Consider the following 17,236-nt stretch of genomic DNA (forward strand, 5'->3'; position numbering starts at 1 on the left):
ACTCTATATATACATACAACATGTCAATTAAAATTAAAACAAAAATATTTAAAATATATTTAAAATCAAAACTCAAACAGAACGAAATAACCAGATTCACTGAGAGTTAATAAGAAAAAATTATCTTACCTAACAGATATAATATTGATTTATTAAAGGGAAAATTCTATGGGCTTTAATTATAGAAGAAAAGGGAGCCATGTAATATAAAATGCAAGAAAAAGAAGTTTGTCTTAAATTTTTACCAGGCACATTCCTTATTCTTGGTCATAATAGAAAAAAATCAGTTGACTACGTGTTGCATGAATATGCTATTATAAAACAACACTTGACATCTGGATCCAGGTCAGAGGGTGAAAGCAACACCTTGCAGTATTTACTCAAGAACCACAAAAGTTCATTTCAAGGTTGATAAACTTGCGTACCAGAACACTTCTATTAAAGTTTACTCTAAGTTTGGCTACAGTTCATTTATTTTTATATAATGCCTAAAACTGAATACATGGTTGGGTAGTATAATGCCTCTGAATCACATAAAGTATTTAGCAATGCATTAACATCCTTTCATCACTACCTGTTTCAACTTCAAGAAGTTCATGCTGTTTTCAGTTCCTGTGACCTAATGGTTCTACTCTAGAGAACTGTATTAAAGTATCTTCCTAATGCTAGAAACAGTTGTTACAGGAATCAAGTAAACTTAAAATATTTTATTTTTGCCCCTAGAAGAGCATTTTCTAGTTACATGTAAATCATTGTCTCTCAGCCTTTTGGCTAAGATCAAGTGTAGTTACATGTAGATTGTTTCTCCTGCCTTCAATGGTTCCTTTAACCCTAACTCCTGTCTCCTTCCTTTTCTCCTTTAACCTTAAAAACCTTGAGTATCTCAAAAACTGAAGAAAGCAACAATGATTTATATTTGTTTTTATTTGATTCTAGGTTTTATTTTGAGACAATATATGAAATTATTTTTAAAGAAGGTAATAAGACGAGTAGCACAAAATAAAATGAGAGGAATGGGGCCGGCACTGTGGCGTAGCAGGTAAAGTCGCCACCTGCAGTGCTGGCATCCCATATGGTCGCCGGTTCGAGTCCCGGCTGCTCCACTTCCGATCCAGCTCTCTGCTGTGGCTGGGAAAGCAGTAGAAGATAGCCCACGTTCTTGGGCCCCTGCATCCATGTGGGAGACCTGGAAGAAGCTCCTGGCTTTGGATCGGCACAGCTCCGGCCATTGCAGCCATTTGGGGAGTGAACCAACAGATGGAAGACCTCTCTCTCTCTCTCTCTCTCTCTCTCTCCTTCTCTCTATAACTCTGCCTTTCAGATAAATAAATAAATCTTTAAAAAATGAGGAGAAAAAATTAGGAAACAATTATATTGCCTCTTATAAGGATGCAATAAAGTGAACTAATAAATAAATTTAGGTGAAAACCATTCTCACGATATTATATTCAAAAGTTTTCTGGAAGGCACTTTGGCAAAAAGTATAACAGCATGCATACACTTTGATGCAATAATTCTACCTCTGTGATTTTAATTCGAACAGTTAAAAGTATCACAATGCTGCTCATGAAAACTTTAAAACATAAAGCACTATCTGTAATGATTTAACATACACATAATTATATAACCATAGAATAATGTACAATTCATTTCTTATTAACTTGATAGAATATTCAAGTGGCAAGACCAAATTACAGAAGAATATATATCATATGAACATTCCTACATGCAGGTTAAAAAGCATGGGAAAGAATCATAACTATTAACAATGATCATGTACAGTTTGAGGTGGTAGGGAACGGATTAGGGGAGCAGTTTTTTTAAAAATATTTATTGTAAAATACTCTCCTCACATTAAACTAGTAAGTTTCTAATTTTCTAATATAAGGAAATTATGCTCATTCAAAAAGCTTTATGAAATGATTTAAAAGTAGTTTTTCATTGTAATTTTTAATCAAAGTAAAATAAATTATCCCCCAAATATAGACTATGGTCACGCCACATCTCTGGCAAATCTGTTGCTGCCATCTTCTGGAACTTGGTTACTAATGCATGCCATGAGATTGCTTTCCCCTTCTGGAAAATGCTTCTCAGAGGAGACAAAGTCAGAATATCTATATTCTTATATGAATGCAACGTGAAACCAAAATTAGATTTTTTTCATTGAGTTGAATAATTTGTTTATTCACATTAGCCTAAGCTGGCCCCTGGACTTTACTTGGGAATGCAGAAAGGAATGTCTTACAATGAAATTCCCACCAACTACTGCATGGGCTGGATTTTTCTTCCACAAAAAAAATTAAAAAGCAAACAATGACATAAGATAAAATACAATGATTTGAATAGACAGTAACAAGCAAATAAGCAGTTTTTCTTTTCTATTCTGAAATCAGATTGTGTTAAAGGGAAGATGGGCAAAGAAAGAACGCACAAAGCAGTTCCAGAAAGGTGGATAAAAGGCAGTCACGCATGGAAGAAACGATGCATAGAAATACCTATTCAGTGTGTGCTACTCTATCAGGACAGGAATAAAGCAGTAGATCAACTTCTTACCTAAGAATGATGTGCTTCCATAAATGTAAGCTTTTGTGGGGGCCGGCACTATGGTGTAGTGGGTAAAGCTCCTCTGCAGTGCCGGCATCCCATATGGATGCTGGTTCAAGTCCCAGCTGCTCCACTTCAGATCCAGCTCTCTGCTATGGCCGGGAAAGCAGTAGATGTCCCGAGGCCTTGACCCTTGCACCTGCATTGGAGACCTGGAGGAAGTTCCTGGCTCCTGGCTTCAGATCAGCACAGCTCTGGCCATTGCAGCCAATTGGGGAGTGAACCAACAGATAGAAGCCTCTCTTTCTCTCTCTCTCTCTCTCTCTCTCTTCCCCCCTCCCCCTCTCCCCCTCTCTCCCTCTCTCCCTCTCTCCCTCTCCTTCTCTCTATATATAACTCTGACTTGCAAATAAGTAAATCTTTAAAAAAAAAGAATTTTTTATTATTTATTTATTTGCACACATTTCATAAATACAAATAAAGATTGCTTAAAACATCAATGACATAATGAAGGTTTCATACCCCATCCTGTCTGGGACATTTTCAGGTGAAAGTAAAATTATTTCAAACATACTTGGGTCTCCAGATGTTACTGGAACTCTCTGTTCGCCTTCACCATTAACTTCTGGAAAGAATATTGGACACTCTAATTTCCTACTTCCTTATCTCCCGTTCACATGTAGACTTAGTGCAATCATTCTTCTTCTTTCTCACCCAGTTGAGTCTGGTAAATGTTTGGCTTTTGCAGGGTGGGGTTGGGGAGGGAGTGAATGTAGCATTTGCCAATCTCAAACAATTTCCACCATGTCTTATCTAAAGCCATCACAAGGATGTGGCTGGGTGCAGAGTTGGGACTAGATGTGCACAGGCAGGTAGCTACAAGCTGCAGCACACCACCTCTGATATCTCTGTTGAAACTGTTGTTATCTAAGCACAGGACAGACCCCACCGACTTCCTATCACCAAAGGAAGTCGCATCTCTTATCTACCTGATGAATAGCCAGCATTGGCACCCCCATATCTGTGAACATTCTCCTCTGTTGTTTCTCTTCCCATTTCTCTGGCTGTCACTTGTCCTCTGCTGTCTAAAACCCACAGGCACATCTGGTCAATGTATACCAGGCTTCCATCCTCCACTCCCTTCTAAATTCATTCTCATAATCTCGGTCTTGCTCTATCCCCACATACCACAGATATCTCAAACACAGCGAGGCCAAAGTCAGCACTGAGCTGCTGGTCCTCTCCTCTTTTCATTGCCCAGAACACACACCGTTATTTAATTCAATCATATTACTTAAAATATGGTCATGTTGTATCTCCTGGGTGTACCTTTCTTCTAGGTTAGCCCACCCCTGCCTGCCACACTCCACCAGTTCATCTTCGAATGGTCAAAACTCCCTGTCTTTAGCATAATCTGATCATTACATTTCCTGGTTTCCCCATTTTCCCTACAGACTACATTATTAACTCTAAGGCCCATGGTGGACCCTGCTTTCCTGCCATGCATAGCAAGCAGCAACAGAAGTAAGTTATATTATGATAAAGGTACTGCCTGTTTTTTCCCGTCCTGAGCACCAGATTCTTGATTGAAAAATAAATACAGCATACATGGTTGTATTAATTTCTATTGTTGACATAGCATGTTACCACAAATTTAATGATAACCAACAATGCTCATTTTTCCCCCTTATAGTTCTGGAGCTCAGAAGTCTGAAATAGGTGGGCAGGATCATATTGCTTCCAGAGGCTTTAGGGAAGAATCCGTCTCCCAGTGTTTTCCAGTTTCTAAAACGCTGCCTGGATTGTTTTTGCCACAGCCCCACATCACCCAACCTCTGCTTCCATTGCTGGCACAACTCCTCTCTCTTACCCTCCTGCTCAGGTAACATTGGATAATCTCCCTATTTTGAAATCTTTAATCACATCCACAAAATCCCTTTTGACGTCTAAGGTAACAAGGTTGTAGGTCCTGAGGATTAGGGTATGGAAGTTTCTTGAAGGCCCACAACAGAGTTTAGTGAAGAGCAGTGGCTCCATCATAGCTTGCCTGGATCCAAATCCTGGTTGTGTGTATTAATAGCTAGAATATCTTGGGAGGATAATTAATTTTTCTGTACCTTCCTTATCTTACCCATAAAACATGGATATAAAAAGTACAAATTTCACAAGATTTAAAAAAAAGGACAAAAAATAATAAAAGTACAAAGAAATATACCGGACCCACTACTGTTAGCCTTGTGCAGGTAGCAGAGGTCATGTCCAACCAAGTCCCATTTCTACTTACAAAAAATCTGTATGGCATCTAATTAAGGATGTTGCCCTGATAACAAAACCATATTGTTCTGAATGACACATTCTGAGTTAGAATGGGGAATCACATCTCTGGTGCTGTGTAATAAGTCTGTCTCTACACAATAGCCAAAAAAAAATGTACATGGTTACATTTGAGTAGCAATGCCCAGGTCTCCCTCACTCATCAGAATACATTTTTAACCAGAACAGTAATCAAGATCCTGATGTCTCCCTGCTGAGAACTCCTTGCTGACAGATGTTCTCCTCTGGCACTGGTATTGGTCAATGCACCAGTCTGCATGGGCACTTCTGCTTGCTAGAAGTCATGGTCTCTGTTAACTGACATCCATGAGGTCTTTCTTTTTGCAGGGCACTTTGGGAAATCCTAGGTTGGGGCCTTATTTATTCAATCAATGCTGGATATGGCTACAAACAATCCATATCTCTCTTTAATTTTTATCTAATCTCAGACTTACTGGCCAGCCATGGGACAGTAAACAACTTGCCTGCTGAGTTTAGGGAAGGGAACTTGTGAACAGATTCATGTCTCAGTTGCTTCTAGATCTCCTCCCTCAGCCCCAATCCCTTGTCCAGTGGGCAGCAGAAGCTGAGGACCACCTGCTTCTCCCTGGAACACGGATTTGAGGCACCAATGCTCAATCCCTTAAAACATCTTTGGGCTACGCTCTGTATTCACAGCCTCCTCATACTGATTTATTAACTCTATATCTCAATGTTGATTTGTTTATGCATAACTGTTGAATAGTGAATTATTAATAGATCGTAGAAACCTGGGTTAAAATACCAGGTATAAGTGTAACTGCTAGTCAATGAATTCATTTGGACAAGTTAACGAGGATTGCACTCAATAAATTAAAAATAGTAAAACAATATGTTCTTTTACCTTTAACTTCCATGTTATTTTAGTTAGTGTTTTTGGTTTTTATTTATTTTAAGGGTTACTTATATTAACTGTGATGCAGATGCGAATTTGACTTTAGCAGCATAAAGCCCTTCATTTTATTAGATTGTCGTCTTTGCTGACTTCACTTTAAATGGATAATTCACTGAGTATGCCAAGGCCGGGAGCTGTGCATTAAAGCAAGATGGGAAATGAACTTTCAACTCGTTCCACAAGGAATGACTTCCGTGCAGGCCCCCTGTGGCTCAGCTGCATGAGAACCAAAGACTGGATCCAAGTGCAGGCACTCTTCCAAGCCGTCCAGCTGCAGTATCTCATGCCACACTCAGTCTTTTAAGGTGGGCAATATCGTTATCTTCAACAACTTGCACCACAGCCGCAGGTGCTGAGCAGGGACGCCAGGCACTCAGCCATGCAGCTTGTCTCTGCAAACTTCGTACGTGACATTTATTCGGTCCCATCCACTGGCACGCTGAGTCACAGAACTTCCGGTGCTAAAGGCGGCAGAACCGTGAATGCGCTTTGGCTCACGCAAACGCTCTCGGACCCTGGAGGGAGCTGGGCGGGGGCTGTCTCCTAGGCAACCGCAGAAGCACCCCTCCCCCTGGACGCAGAACGGTGACGTCACTTTCTTAGTGCGGCTGGAGGGCGGAGTTGGGTACCCAGGAGACCCGTTGGTGGGGAAGTCACTTCCTGCCGGAGACGCTGTTTCCTAGCAACGGCCTCCCACCTCCGTTTTTAGTCCCGCCCCCTCGGTCAGTCGGGCGCTCGGTGTCCGAGCGCTGCTAGGCCTGGCCGCCGCGAGAGGCTCGCGCCGGAGGCCGTGCGCTCGGTTCTGGGGAGCCCGCCGCAGGAGTGGCGGGGGATCACGGGGCGGTGACTGCGCCGGGGTATGCGGGGGCCTGTCGTGTGCTGGGTTCCGGACGCCCTGAGGAGCTGGCGGGGACCCGGGCGCTCCGGGCTCTGCGGTGAGCGGCCGTCCAGGTGCGCGCTGCTGCGGGTGGCGGGCGCGGCCGAGGCCCGGCCTTTCCTCAAATAGAGACTTTTAAGACAGCCCATTGCGGAAACTTCCTTTTGCTTGATTTGGCTTTGTTTGCACTGTTGTGAGGGGCAAAGTGCTTGGAAAAATATCGCTGTTCGTGTTCTAACGTTACGATCTTTTCCTTTGAATAGAGCAGTGTGCAAGCTGTGTGTGTGTGTGTGTGTGTGTGCACTTACACCTTTTACCCTGCCAGCCCTCCAGGCGCGGTCGGTTTGTACGCAGTGTTAACACTTTTGGAATAGAAGTGAAAAGTAAGGTGTATATTAACGGGCAGCATTTTGCTCAGCTTTAAATAACCGTAAAGCTGTTTTAGGGTAAAGTCTTCCTGAATTTTCGTTTTTGAAAACAAGCTGCTTGTGAGGATCTGGTATTTCTTTGCAAGAACACTTATGTTTTTAGGAGAAGATGTAGCTCCGTGTTCGTGCGATGTTGGCTCGGCTTGGCTCCTGGGGGGAGGCACGCACTGCAGTGGGAATTCTCAAGTGTGCGAAGAAGTCTGATTTGCTCTTTTGTGTATTTCAGCCACTTTCAGAGCTTGGACTATTCCAGTTATTTATTAGCTGTTGTATAAAGGTAAAAGGCAACACGATGTCTGACGAAGTTTTTAGCACAACTTTGGCTTATACAAAGAGTCCAAAAGTTACCAAAAGAACTACATTCCAGGTAAAGTATTCCAAACATCTTCATTTTCAGTGTTTTTACAACTTAAACGCTGTATCAGGAAGGTAGGAAGTGGTGATGTACAATCAGTCCTATATAAGGATGAGCAAACCTTACATTCCTTTGAGCTTTTGCTGACGGTCATGTTGGGGCTCCAGGATTATTTAAACGACTACTCAGGTAGCCTCATTATGAAGTTCTTACTAAGTTCAAAGTTAAACGAGTTGTAATTATTCATTTGAGTAGCAGAGAGACAGAGTTCCCATCAGCTGATTCATTTCCAGGATGACAGCAACAGTCAGGTGTGGGCCAGGCTGAAGCCTAGAGCCAGGAACTCACTCTAGATCTTCCATAGCAGTGACAGGGACCCAACTCCCTGAACCATCCATCACCTTCTGCCTACCAGGAGCACATTAGCAGGTATCTGGATTCAGCAGTGGGGCTGATACTGGCCCAAGCACTCCTCCTATATAGATGCAGGCATCCCCACCTGCATCTTAACTGCCAGGTGTAGCTTTAAATGGCTACTTTCCTGTAAACATTTTGTGTTTTTTCCTGTTGTAACATAAAAACATTTAAATTGTCTATGTTGTGTCTACAGTTCTGAACTCAGGCGCCAAAGGTATTGATTGCCTCCATTTCAGGAATGTGCCAAAATAAAAATGTTTTAAAAATACTAGTTTCAGGGCAGGTATTGGAGCAGCAGGTTAAGCCGCTGTTGAGACACCTGTGTCCTATATTAGAGTGCCTGGTTGAGTCCAGGCCACTCTGCTTCTGGTTCAGATTCCTGCTAATGTGCACACTAGCAGGCAGCAGGTGAGGGCCCAAGTACTTGGGTTCTTGCCACCCACATGAGAGACCTAGATGATGTTCCTGGCTCTTGGCTTCAGCCTGGCCCAGCCTTGGTTGTCTCAGGCATTTGAGGAGTATGAATCAGAGGATGGACTATCTCTTTCTCTGTTTCCCTCCTCACCCCTCTGCTTCTGTCACTTTGCTTTTGAAGTAAATAAATTATCTTTCAAAAAAGCACCAATTTCTTTCAAAATGCCAATTTCTAATAAATTTTGTCTAAATTGAGTTTGGTTTCTTACCTTCCAGCTTGAATTACCCTTATAACCTGCAATTAATGTATTTGATAGTGTCCGTCTCCTCCATTTTAATTGCAGGCTCTGTTAGGAAGGTCTCTTGTCTGTGACATAGCACACTGAATCTCAGGGCGCAGGTGCATGGCACAAAATAGGCTTCCAATGCATGTTTATTAGATAAATGGAACCTCCCTTTGAAAGCAGTTATTAAAAAAGTATTATTCATTTAAAACTTATAAATATGAGACCTCCACATTTGGGCAGGAGTTGATTTTAATTGTTTTCTTTCAGGATGAGCTAATAAGAGCAATTACAGCTCGCTCGGCCAGGCAGAGGAGCTCTGAGTACTCCGAGGACTTTGACAGTGATGAGATTGGTATGGAGAAGTAAACCGCGTTTCTTTTTTTTACTTCCTTACTTCTTTAGCAACCCATCGTCACTTTACGCTAACATATTACCCATGGATTAGATTGGTTTTAGATTTCAACCTTTTGATTAGTAGAAAGCAAGTCTTATCTTCAAGAATTTGTCTTAAGTGTCTCTTGTTTGAATTATAAATTAACTGACAACACGTATGCTAATAAAAGAGGGCTATCCTTTTGGAGTTGGAGAAAGTTTTATGTTTAAGGTTCACAACCCTACAGCTGGTTGGTAACCAAGGACCACAGAACTACTTTGGTGCATATGGGAAGCACTTTTGTAATGCTTGTCATACATCACGTTTTTTTATCTGTAGTTGAGGGTCGGTGTAAAAAACAGATCCTTCACATTGCATATATTACTAGCATCTTAATTTAATTTAGTTATTTAAACTTATTTTAGGTTTTAAATATAGGCACACAAAATTCTGAACTTTTAATTCAGTTTTCTATTCTTTACTGTGCACTGGGAGACTTTTAATGTTCTCTGTAACAAACAAGCAATCAAAATAATAATTAAATCACTGCTATGTTGTAAGGTTAGGATATTCTTTAGTTGTTCTTTTTTTTTTTTTTTTTTTTTTTGACAGGTAGAGTTATAGACAGTGAGAAAGGTCTAACTTCCGTTGATTCACTCCCCAAATAGCCGCTACGGCCGGTGCTGCACCGATCCGAATCCAGGAGCCGGGTGCTTCCTCCCGGTCTCCCATGTGGTTGCAGTGACCCAAGCACTTTGGCCATCCTCCGCTGCCTTCCCGGGCCACAGCAGAGAGCTGGACTGCAAGAGGAGAAGCTGGAACTAGAACCCAGTGCCCCAACTGTGACTAGAACCCAGGGTGCCAGTGCCGCAGGCGGAGGATTAGCCAAGTGAGCCACGGCACCAGCCTAGTTGTTCTGTTAAAAATAATATGTAGTTTTGTGGACAGAACTGTAGTTCCAAAATATTTATGGGGGAAAAAAAAAGCTAGTTAAATTATTCCATTGACAGTTGCTGTTGATTTTATACAGAGTCATTTGCAAAGAAAGTTTTATACTCCAAACTTTGGTTGAAATGTCCCACTGCTGACAGTTATTTTGAGGAGTTTTTGGTGGTGGTTCCCAGGGCAAGTACTGTACTTGGCACTGATTGATTTTGAGTAAATCAGTGAAATGGAATTTTTACTTTATATGTGTCAATAAAAGCTGCCTATATTAGGTATTTTGAAGAGCTGCAAAATAGATTTGCACCCATTCATGATGTATGTTTTTCCAGTCATTTCTGTTCTTTAATCTTTTTTGGTTCATGCAACCTTTAAAACTAAAATATACTATTGAAAATGCTTTTTTTTTTTGCGTTTTTCAGTTTCTTTGGGGGATTTTTCTGATACCTCAGTAGATGAAAATTCAATTAAGAAGAAAATGAATGATTTTCATATATCAGATGATGAAGAAAAGAGTGCTCCAAGACTGACTTTTTTGAAAACCAAGAAATCAAGCAATGACCTAATCAAAGATAAGCCAGAATTGACCATCAAGAATGATGAGGAAATGGCACCCAATGGTTGTGAAGACATAGTCGTAAATTCCTCATCTGAATCTCAAAGTAAAGGCCAAGAAATTGAGAAAGACAAAATTAAACTGAAACCCAAACCCAGAATTCTTCCAGTGAAAAGCACATCTTCAGGTAATTTGTTGGTTAGCTATAATTGCACTTCTTGAAAACTATTTTGAGATAATCCGCACAAAATACTCTTGTATCTAGTATATGTTTAAGGGGGAAAAGCCATCAGATCTAACTTTTTAATTTTATATATATAAAGCAAAATAATAGACCCCTAGAGGAAACCTGTAGTTAGGCTTTCTGGCTGTGTTATCAGTCTCGCATCTTGCTGCTGCTGGAAAGAAAGCCAGAGCACCTTCATCCAGAAGCTACAGCTGCCAAAATCCCACACCAGTGAGCTTGAGTTTTGCTTTTTTAGGGACAGATGTGCAATGTAATCCTTTCTAAGCCCCTCGGACTCCAGAGATTAGAGCTAAAACAGCATTGGAACTAATCCTGAAAACAGTCATTCCCATATCAACATTTTGCCAGAAAATTTTTTTGACGTTTGTGTACTTGAAGGGACAGTTTTGTTGTTGCTTTCCCCACTGTTTCCCTGAGTGCTAGGCACAGAGGAGCAAAGGTAGAATGGAGCAAGGACCAACCTCTTTAATGACTCCCAGGCCACCACACAAGAAGTTGTGCAGGCAGTGTTAAAGACTTGGTGTCTTCCAGTTTTGTTGCTTTCTGTTTTATAGAGGAAATATTCATTGATGCTAACTTCATAAAAATGTCTTTGTTTTATATCATCAGTAGATACAATGCTGGCCAATAGTTCACACATTGTACGTTCATTGTATAGTTCACATGTTAACACTGATAACATCAGAGAACATTTTAGCTATGTGTTAAGAAGCAGCTCCTTCCTCCCCCTGCCCCCAATCCCATTAACTTTGAAATGATGAAAAGATATAAGCAAAGAACACTAGAAAATGTGTCCAGGACATTGGAAGACAAGTCATTGTTTATTAGTTATATATAACATCAGCAAATACATGAAACTTTACCGTATTCATATGAAAGAAGATGTCGCCTACTCTTCCTGTTCTTCAGAGCTGTGTTGAGAATATACTGAATTGTGTTTCATAAACACTACACGAACGCAAGCAGAAGACAAAAAGAAGCAGAATTAGCTTCTAAATTCTACCTTTGCAGCATAGTGAGTGGAATCAAAGATAGAGAGGAAGGAAACATAATTGAAATTTATTAAGGAAATGTGGGCCAGTGTTGTGGTACAGTAAGTTAAGTCCCCTCTTGTGATGCCAGCATCCCATGTAGGCAATGCCAGTTCAGGTCCAGGATGCTGTGCTTCTGATGCAGCTCCCTGCTAATGGGCCTGTGAAAGCAGCAGAAGATGGGCCAAGTACTTCAGCACCAGAAACCCATGTGTGAGGCCTGGATGGAATTCCATGCCCCTGGCTTCAGCCTGGTCTAGACATGGTTGTTGTGGCCATTTTTGGATAGAACCAATAGCCAAGAGATCTCCATCTCTTCTCTCTCCCTTCCCCTCTTTCTCTCTCTTTTTCTCTCTTTGTCTGCATTTAAACAGAAGTAAAGAAAAAGGAAAATGTCAGCATATAACAGCTAGAAATTGGTCGTAGACATATGGAAATATAGAATTAGAAATTTATGGTATCTAGGAGCCAGCGCTGTGGTGCAGTTGGCTAATCTTCTGCCTGCAGCACTGGCATCCCTTTGGGGTGCCAGTTCTAGTCCCGCTGCTCCTCTTTTAATCCAGCTCTCTGCTATGACCTGGGAAAGCAGTGGAAGATGGCCCAAGTGCTTAGGCTCATGCACCTGCATGGGAGACCCAGAAGAAGCTCCTGGCAGCTGGCTTTGGATCAGCCTAGCTCTGGCTGTTGTGGCCATTTGGGGAGTGAATCAGCGGATGGAAGACCTTTCTCTCTGTCTCCCTCTCACTGCCTGTATCGCTGCCTCTCAATTAAATAAATAAATTTTTTTTTTTTTTGACAGGCAGAGTGGACAGTGAGAGAGAGAGACAGAGAGAAAGGTCTTCCTTTGCCGTTGGTTCACCCTCCAATGGCCGCCGCGGCTGGCGCGCTGTGGCCGGCACACCGCGCTGATCTGATGGCAGGAGCCAGGAGCCAGGTGCTTTTCCTGGTCTCCCATGGGGTGCAGGGCCCAAGCACCTGGGCCATCCTCCACTGCACTCCCTGGCCACAGCAGAGGGCTGGCCTGGAAGAGGGGCAACCGGGACAGAATCCGGCGCCCCGACCGGGACTAGAACCTGGTGTGCCGGCGCCACTAGGCGGAGGATTAGCCTAGTGAGCCGCGGTGCCGGCTGGTAAAAATATTTTTTAAAAAAGAAATTTATGGTAGATAAAAAGCTATGGTAAACTAAAATGAATATGGAAATACTTAAACCACAAAGTGGCAGCAAAACTCTAACTGATCCACTTAGGGGTGTGTACACACACACATACCACTTGTATATCTGCACATGTAATATAATTACCAATATAGGTAATATTATATGTTTGATTATAAAACAAAGTTTGAAAAAAGTATTTGGGCATTTGTTTTATTTCTGAGAACTTGACAATACTTCTCGAAGTGGAGTTTTGGTATACATTATATTAAAGTCGTTAACCCTCAGGTTCTTCAAATTGAAAAATGAAAATTGAGGTTAGTGGTCTTTAGATAACACCCGGTATATCAGATTCATTAAGGATCTGATGAATAATTCATTTATGAAAGAATTAATGTGGTTTACAAATATAGTTTTATACTCTAAATTCTTAGATTTTTTTTTTCATGTCGTATAAGATCCTTCTGAGTAGCAAATAATGCTTTATTTATTTATTTGGAAGGCACAAGGACAGAGATAGACAGAGAGAGAGAGAGAGAGAGAGAGAGAGAGAGAGATGCAGAGATCCCCCATCTGCTGATTGACCATTAAAACAGTAGAACTTGAAAATGTTCATTCTGCCTGCTTGTCTTTTGTAAAAAGTGCAATAACCAGACTCCTTCAATTTGTAGAGCAAGTGTCACTTGGGTGGTGATTGCAGGAAATATTTTCTGCAGGCTAAGTTGTTTTAGTTTTAATATTAATGTCACCAGAGTTGTGGTCTTTGCAGTCAGGTGCTTGTGCTTTAACCCCAGAACTGTAACTTCCTAGGTTTGTGACCTTGGATACAAGACCTCTTCTTCAGTTTATTCATCTATGAAATAACTTAACAGTTGAAATACCTCTAGGAGATAAATGACTTCATGTATTTGAAGTGCTTATAACAGTTCTGGCATGAATTAAGCATTTTATAAATACATCTTTTACTCATTTTGATATTTAGTATTTGTTCATAAACAGATTGTTTCATTTATCCACAAATATTTATTTTGATTACCACTGTAGTATGTTACAAGCACTGTGATGATAGAAAAGAATACAACAATAAAGATGTAGCACAGTCATCCAAGACTTAATTTAGTCAGGATGTGTTCGAAAGGTATGATAAACCAATTTTACACATAAAGTTAAGACAAAAATATAGAAATGATAAGCTTCCATCAACATATTGAGAGATGGAAATACATTAGTTCTTATTTTAAAGTTAGAAATAAATAGTAACTTTAATTTAAATATCTGCTAGAGAAGTCTTATGAATGCAGTTATATTCACAAATTATCTAGTTCTACATTTCTTCCTCCATTGTAAAGGGGCACTTCTGTCCCCTGTGTGCCAACTTCACCATCTTCTAATTTGTAACAGGCTTTGGCTTATAATTTTGTTTATTGAGAATCATCTCCTTTTCCAACCTGTAGAGTCCTTGTACAGGGCCTGCTATCAGGTACTCAGTAAAGGTTTAGGGAACCTCCTCATTTTATACAGGTAGACCAAGGGAAGGTATCATTTTGTTTTTGTTTTCTTAAATATCTAGAATACAATGAAGATCATGAAGTTGAAGAGTTAGGATTTCATAAACAAGTACATTATACTAAAGTATATATATTAGCTGCTTTCAGGATGGCAAATATCTTTTTATTTTGGTTAAGAGCTGTCATTTAATTGCGCTTTATGTGAGCTCTGGGTAGACAAGGATTGTGGCATTCCTATGCACTCTCCAGGACAGAGAGACAAGGGCGAGAACAGAATGGAAGTAGGGAGGCCACCTGGGGGTAGTTGAAGCCATGGGCTTTGTTTGATACACTGGACTTACAGCATTTTATCTTTCAGCAGAAAACAACAGCAGCCTTGAAACAGATGACCACTTGAAACCTTTACCTCGGCCAAGGAGCATGTTAAAAAAGAATAGCTACAGGGAACAGAAAGATAGACTGGAAGAAAAAGAAATCTCTCCCAGTCAAGAACCACAGGTACAGTCTGCACCTTCTTCCCCTACGAGGCCAAATGGCACAGAATTAGAAGCTGAGAAGAAAGAGGAAAATGATCATCCTGAGGTTAGTACTACTTCTTTGTGTTCTTGAATTTAAGCCTTTGCATCTGATTGTGTGTGTGTGTGTGTGTGTGTGTGTGAGAGAGAGGCAATTTGTGTTTGTGTTTTTACATGGTTTTTTTTGTTTGTTTGTTTGTTTTTTTTTAAACAGGCAGAGTGGACAGTGAGAGAGAGAGACAGAGAGAAAGGTCTTCCTTTGCCATTGGTTCACCCTCCAATGGCCGCCGCGGCTGGCGCGCTGTGGCCGGCGCACTGCGCTGATCCGATGGCAGGAGCCAGGAGCCAGGTGCTTATCCTGGTCTCCCATGGGGTGCAGGGCCCAAGCACCTGGGCCATCCTCCACTGCACTCCCTGGCCACAGCAGAGAGCTGGCCTGGAAGAGGGGCAACCGGGACAGAATCCGGCGCCCCAACCAGGACTAGAACCTGGTGTGCTGGCGCCGCTAGGCGGAGGATTAGCCTAGTGAGCCATGGCGCTGGCCCGTTTTTACATGTTTTCTTTTGCAATTGATATGGAAATGGTTTCAAATTTAAAAAAAATCAATATCCAATTAAACTATGGCATACCAGTGATTATAAGATACATCCAATTTCAGGGAAAGTACGATGTAGAAAAAAGATGTTTCTCTTTAGAATCTATATGATACTACAATTTTCAGTTGCAATCTATTTTTAATTTACATATTTTTAAATTATGTAATTTATGGGTACAGATAATATAGCTAGTATCACTTTATTCATCTGGTTTACTTGACTCAACAGATATGTATTTAATGTTTATGACACTATTTTATTTTATTTGAATATACCAAAATGGAATTGAATATGACCCTTGACATTTCTGTCAGGGGATTTACATCTTGTTCTTAAAGGATAACACCTAGTCCCCTCTCTATATTCCACTGTGGGAAGCAGACTTCCAGCTCATATTTCACATGAGGAAAGTATGAGAGGAACATTCTTCTACCACAATCCGTGTGGGGGCATCAGGATAACTGGGCTTGGTGTGGAAGGATCTGCTCCCTGGGAGGTGATACAAAAGGGGCCACAAGGAGCTCCTTTGTACTGTGGCTGAATGCATGAATTCCTGCAATTTGGACCTGAACTGTTGGGAAGCACAATAGGCAACTCATTCAAATCTTCTGCTGCTTTCCCAGTAAAGCAAACAATTTGACTGACTCCTCTGTGCTCTTTGTAACTTGTTCAGAAAATTGGGGCAGGGAGGGGGAGAAACCCAAACAGTTAACTTTATGTATGATACATACTTTATGTATGATACGTACTTTATGTATGATATGTGCTTGTGTATGATATGTACTTGTGTATGATAAAATTATCCTCTCAGTTCTGGTGCCAACATTCAATATCCAGGTGTAGGCAGAGCTGTGTTCCCTCTGAAGGCTTTAGGGAAGAATTCTTGCCTCTTTCAGCTCTGCTGGTTGGCTGCAGTCCTGAGCATTCTCTGGGTTGTAGCTGTGTCAGTGTAATCCCTGCCTTCATTACTACATAGCCTTCTTTCCTGTTTCTCCTTGGTGTTTCTGTGACTCCTTCTTCTCTAAAAAAAGAAACCAGTCATCAACTATAGGGCCCGCCCTAATCCTGTATGTCCTCCTCTTAACTAAGTACAACTGTAAATGCCTTATTTTTAAATAAGGTCGTATTTTGAGGTTGTGAATAGACCTGAACTTAGGGAAGAACTATTCAAGTGGGTAAAGATACATAATTTTGAATGCTGTTTTTGAACATTTCTTAATTGCTGTGTTGAATACCCACTCTGTGTTTCAGTATTTCTTACAGAAAAAGTGTTCCCAAAGTTTTAAAGTAGCATCATACTGTGACATAGAATTCCACAGAAAAATATCCAACCCTAGTCCCATCATCTAATAGTACTGATGTTCATTTTACAGCTTTATATTAGACTGTTTTCCTATATTTGCTTTATTTTCCATCTTAATATTCATAATATTTTGGGTTTTTCTTTAAGATTTTTAAATGTATTATTTGTTTACTTTTGAGTGGCAGGGACCCAAATACTTGAGCCATCAACACCTACTGCCTCCCAGAGTACGTAGTAGCAGAAAGCTGATCAGAAGTTGAGTAGCCTGGACTTGAATCCATGCTCTCTGATATGGGTTGCTGGTATCCAAAGCAACATCTTAACCATGGTACCAATACCCACTCCCTTTTGTAATGTTTTATATCATTCTTTTCTTCATCTATTAATATTAGATCATGAGTATTTTCATGCTGCTTGTGTGATCTTAAGACCACATTCACAT

General features: G+C 40.9%; 1 protein-coding gene and 1 pseudogene across 14 annotated transcripts in view; both read left to right on the top strand.

The window, feature by feature from the left end:
- LOC138843473 (ATP-binding cassette sub-family E member 1-like) overlaps positions 1-17,236 on the top strand; it is a 1,090,710-nt pseudogene that overhangs the window by 557,074 nt on the left and 516,400 nt on the right.
- MAP9 (microtubule associated protein 9) overlaps positions 6,478-17,236 on the top strand; it is a 40,521-nt gene continuing 29,762 nt past the window's right edge. For 3 of the 14 annotated variants that reach the window (XR_016211832.1, XM_051819924.3, XM_051819927.3), the window contains exons 1-5: positions 6,493-6,742; positions 7,323-7,463; positions 8,837-8,921; positions 10,307-10,627; positions 14,739-14,962. Coding sequence is in view for 13 of the 14 variants with exons in the window: in XM_051819924.3 (XP_051675884.3) it covers positions 7,389-7,463; positions 8,837-8,921; positions 10,307-10,627; positions 14,739-14,962 (705 nt within the window). In the remaining variant the exon portion in view is untranslated. Of the gene's footprint in view, positions 6,743-7,322; positions 7,464-8,836; positions 8,922-10,306; positions 10,628-14,738; positions 14,963-17,236 lie in introns of all 14 variants that reach the window. The other 11 variants (XM_051819928.3, XM_070047181.2, XM_089302293.1 and 8 more) reach the window with 9 other exon arrangements.

Source organism: Oryctolagus cuniculus, chromosome 8 (genome assembly GCF_051225735.1).
Source record: "Oryctolagus cuniculus isolate XC-2025 breed Fujian yellow rabbit chromosome 8, ASM5122573v1, whole genome shotgun sequence".
NCBI classification, from domain to species: Eukaryota; Metazoa; Chordata; class Mammalia; order Lagomorpha; family Leporidae; genus Oryctolagus; species Oryctolagus cuniculus.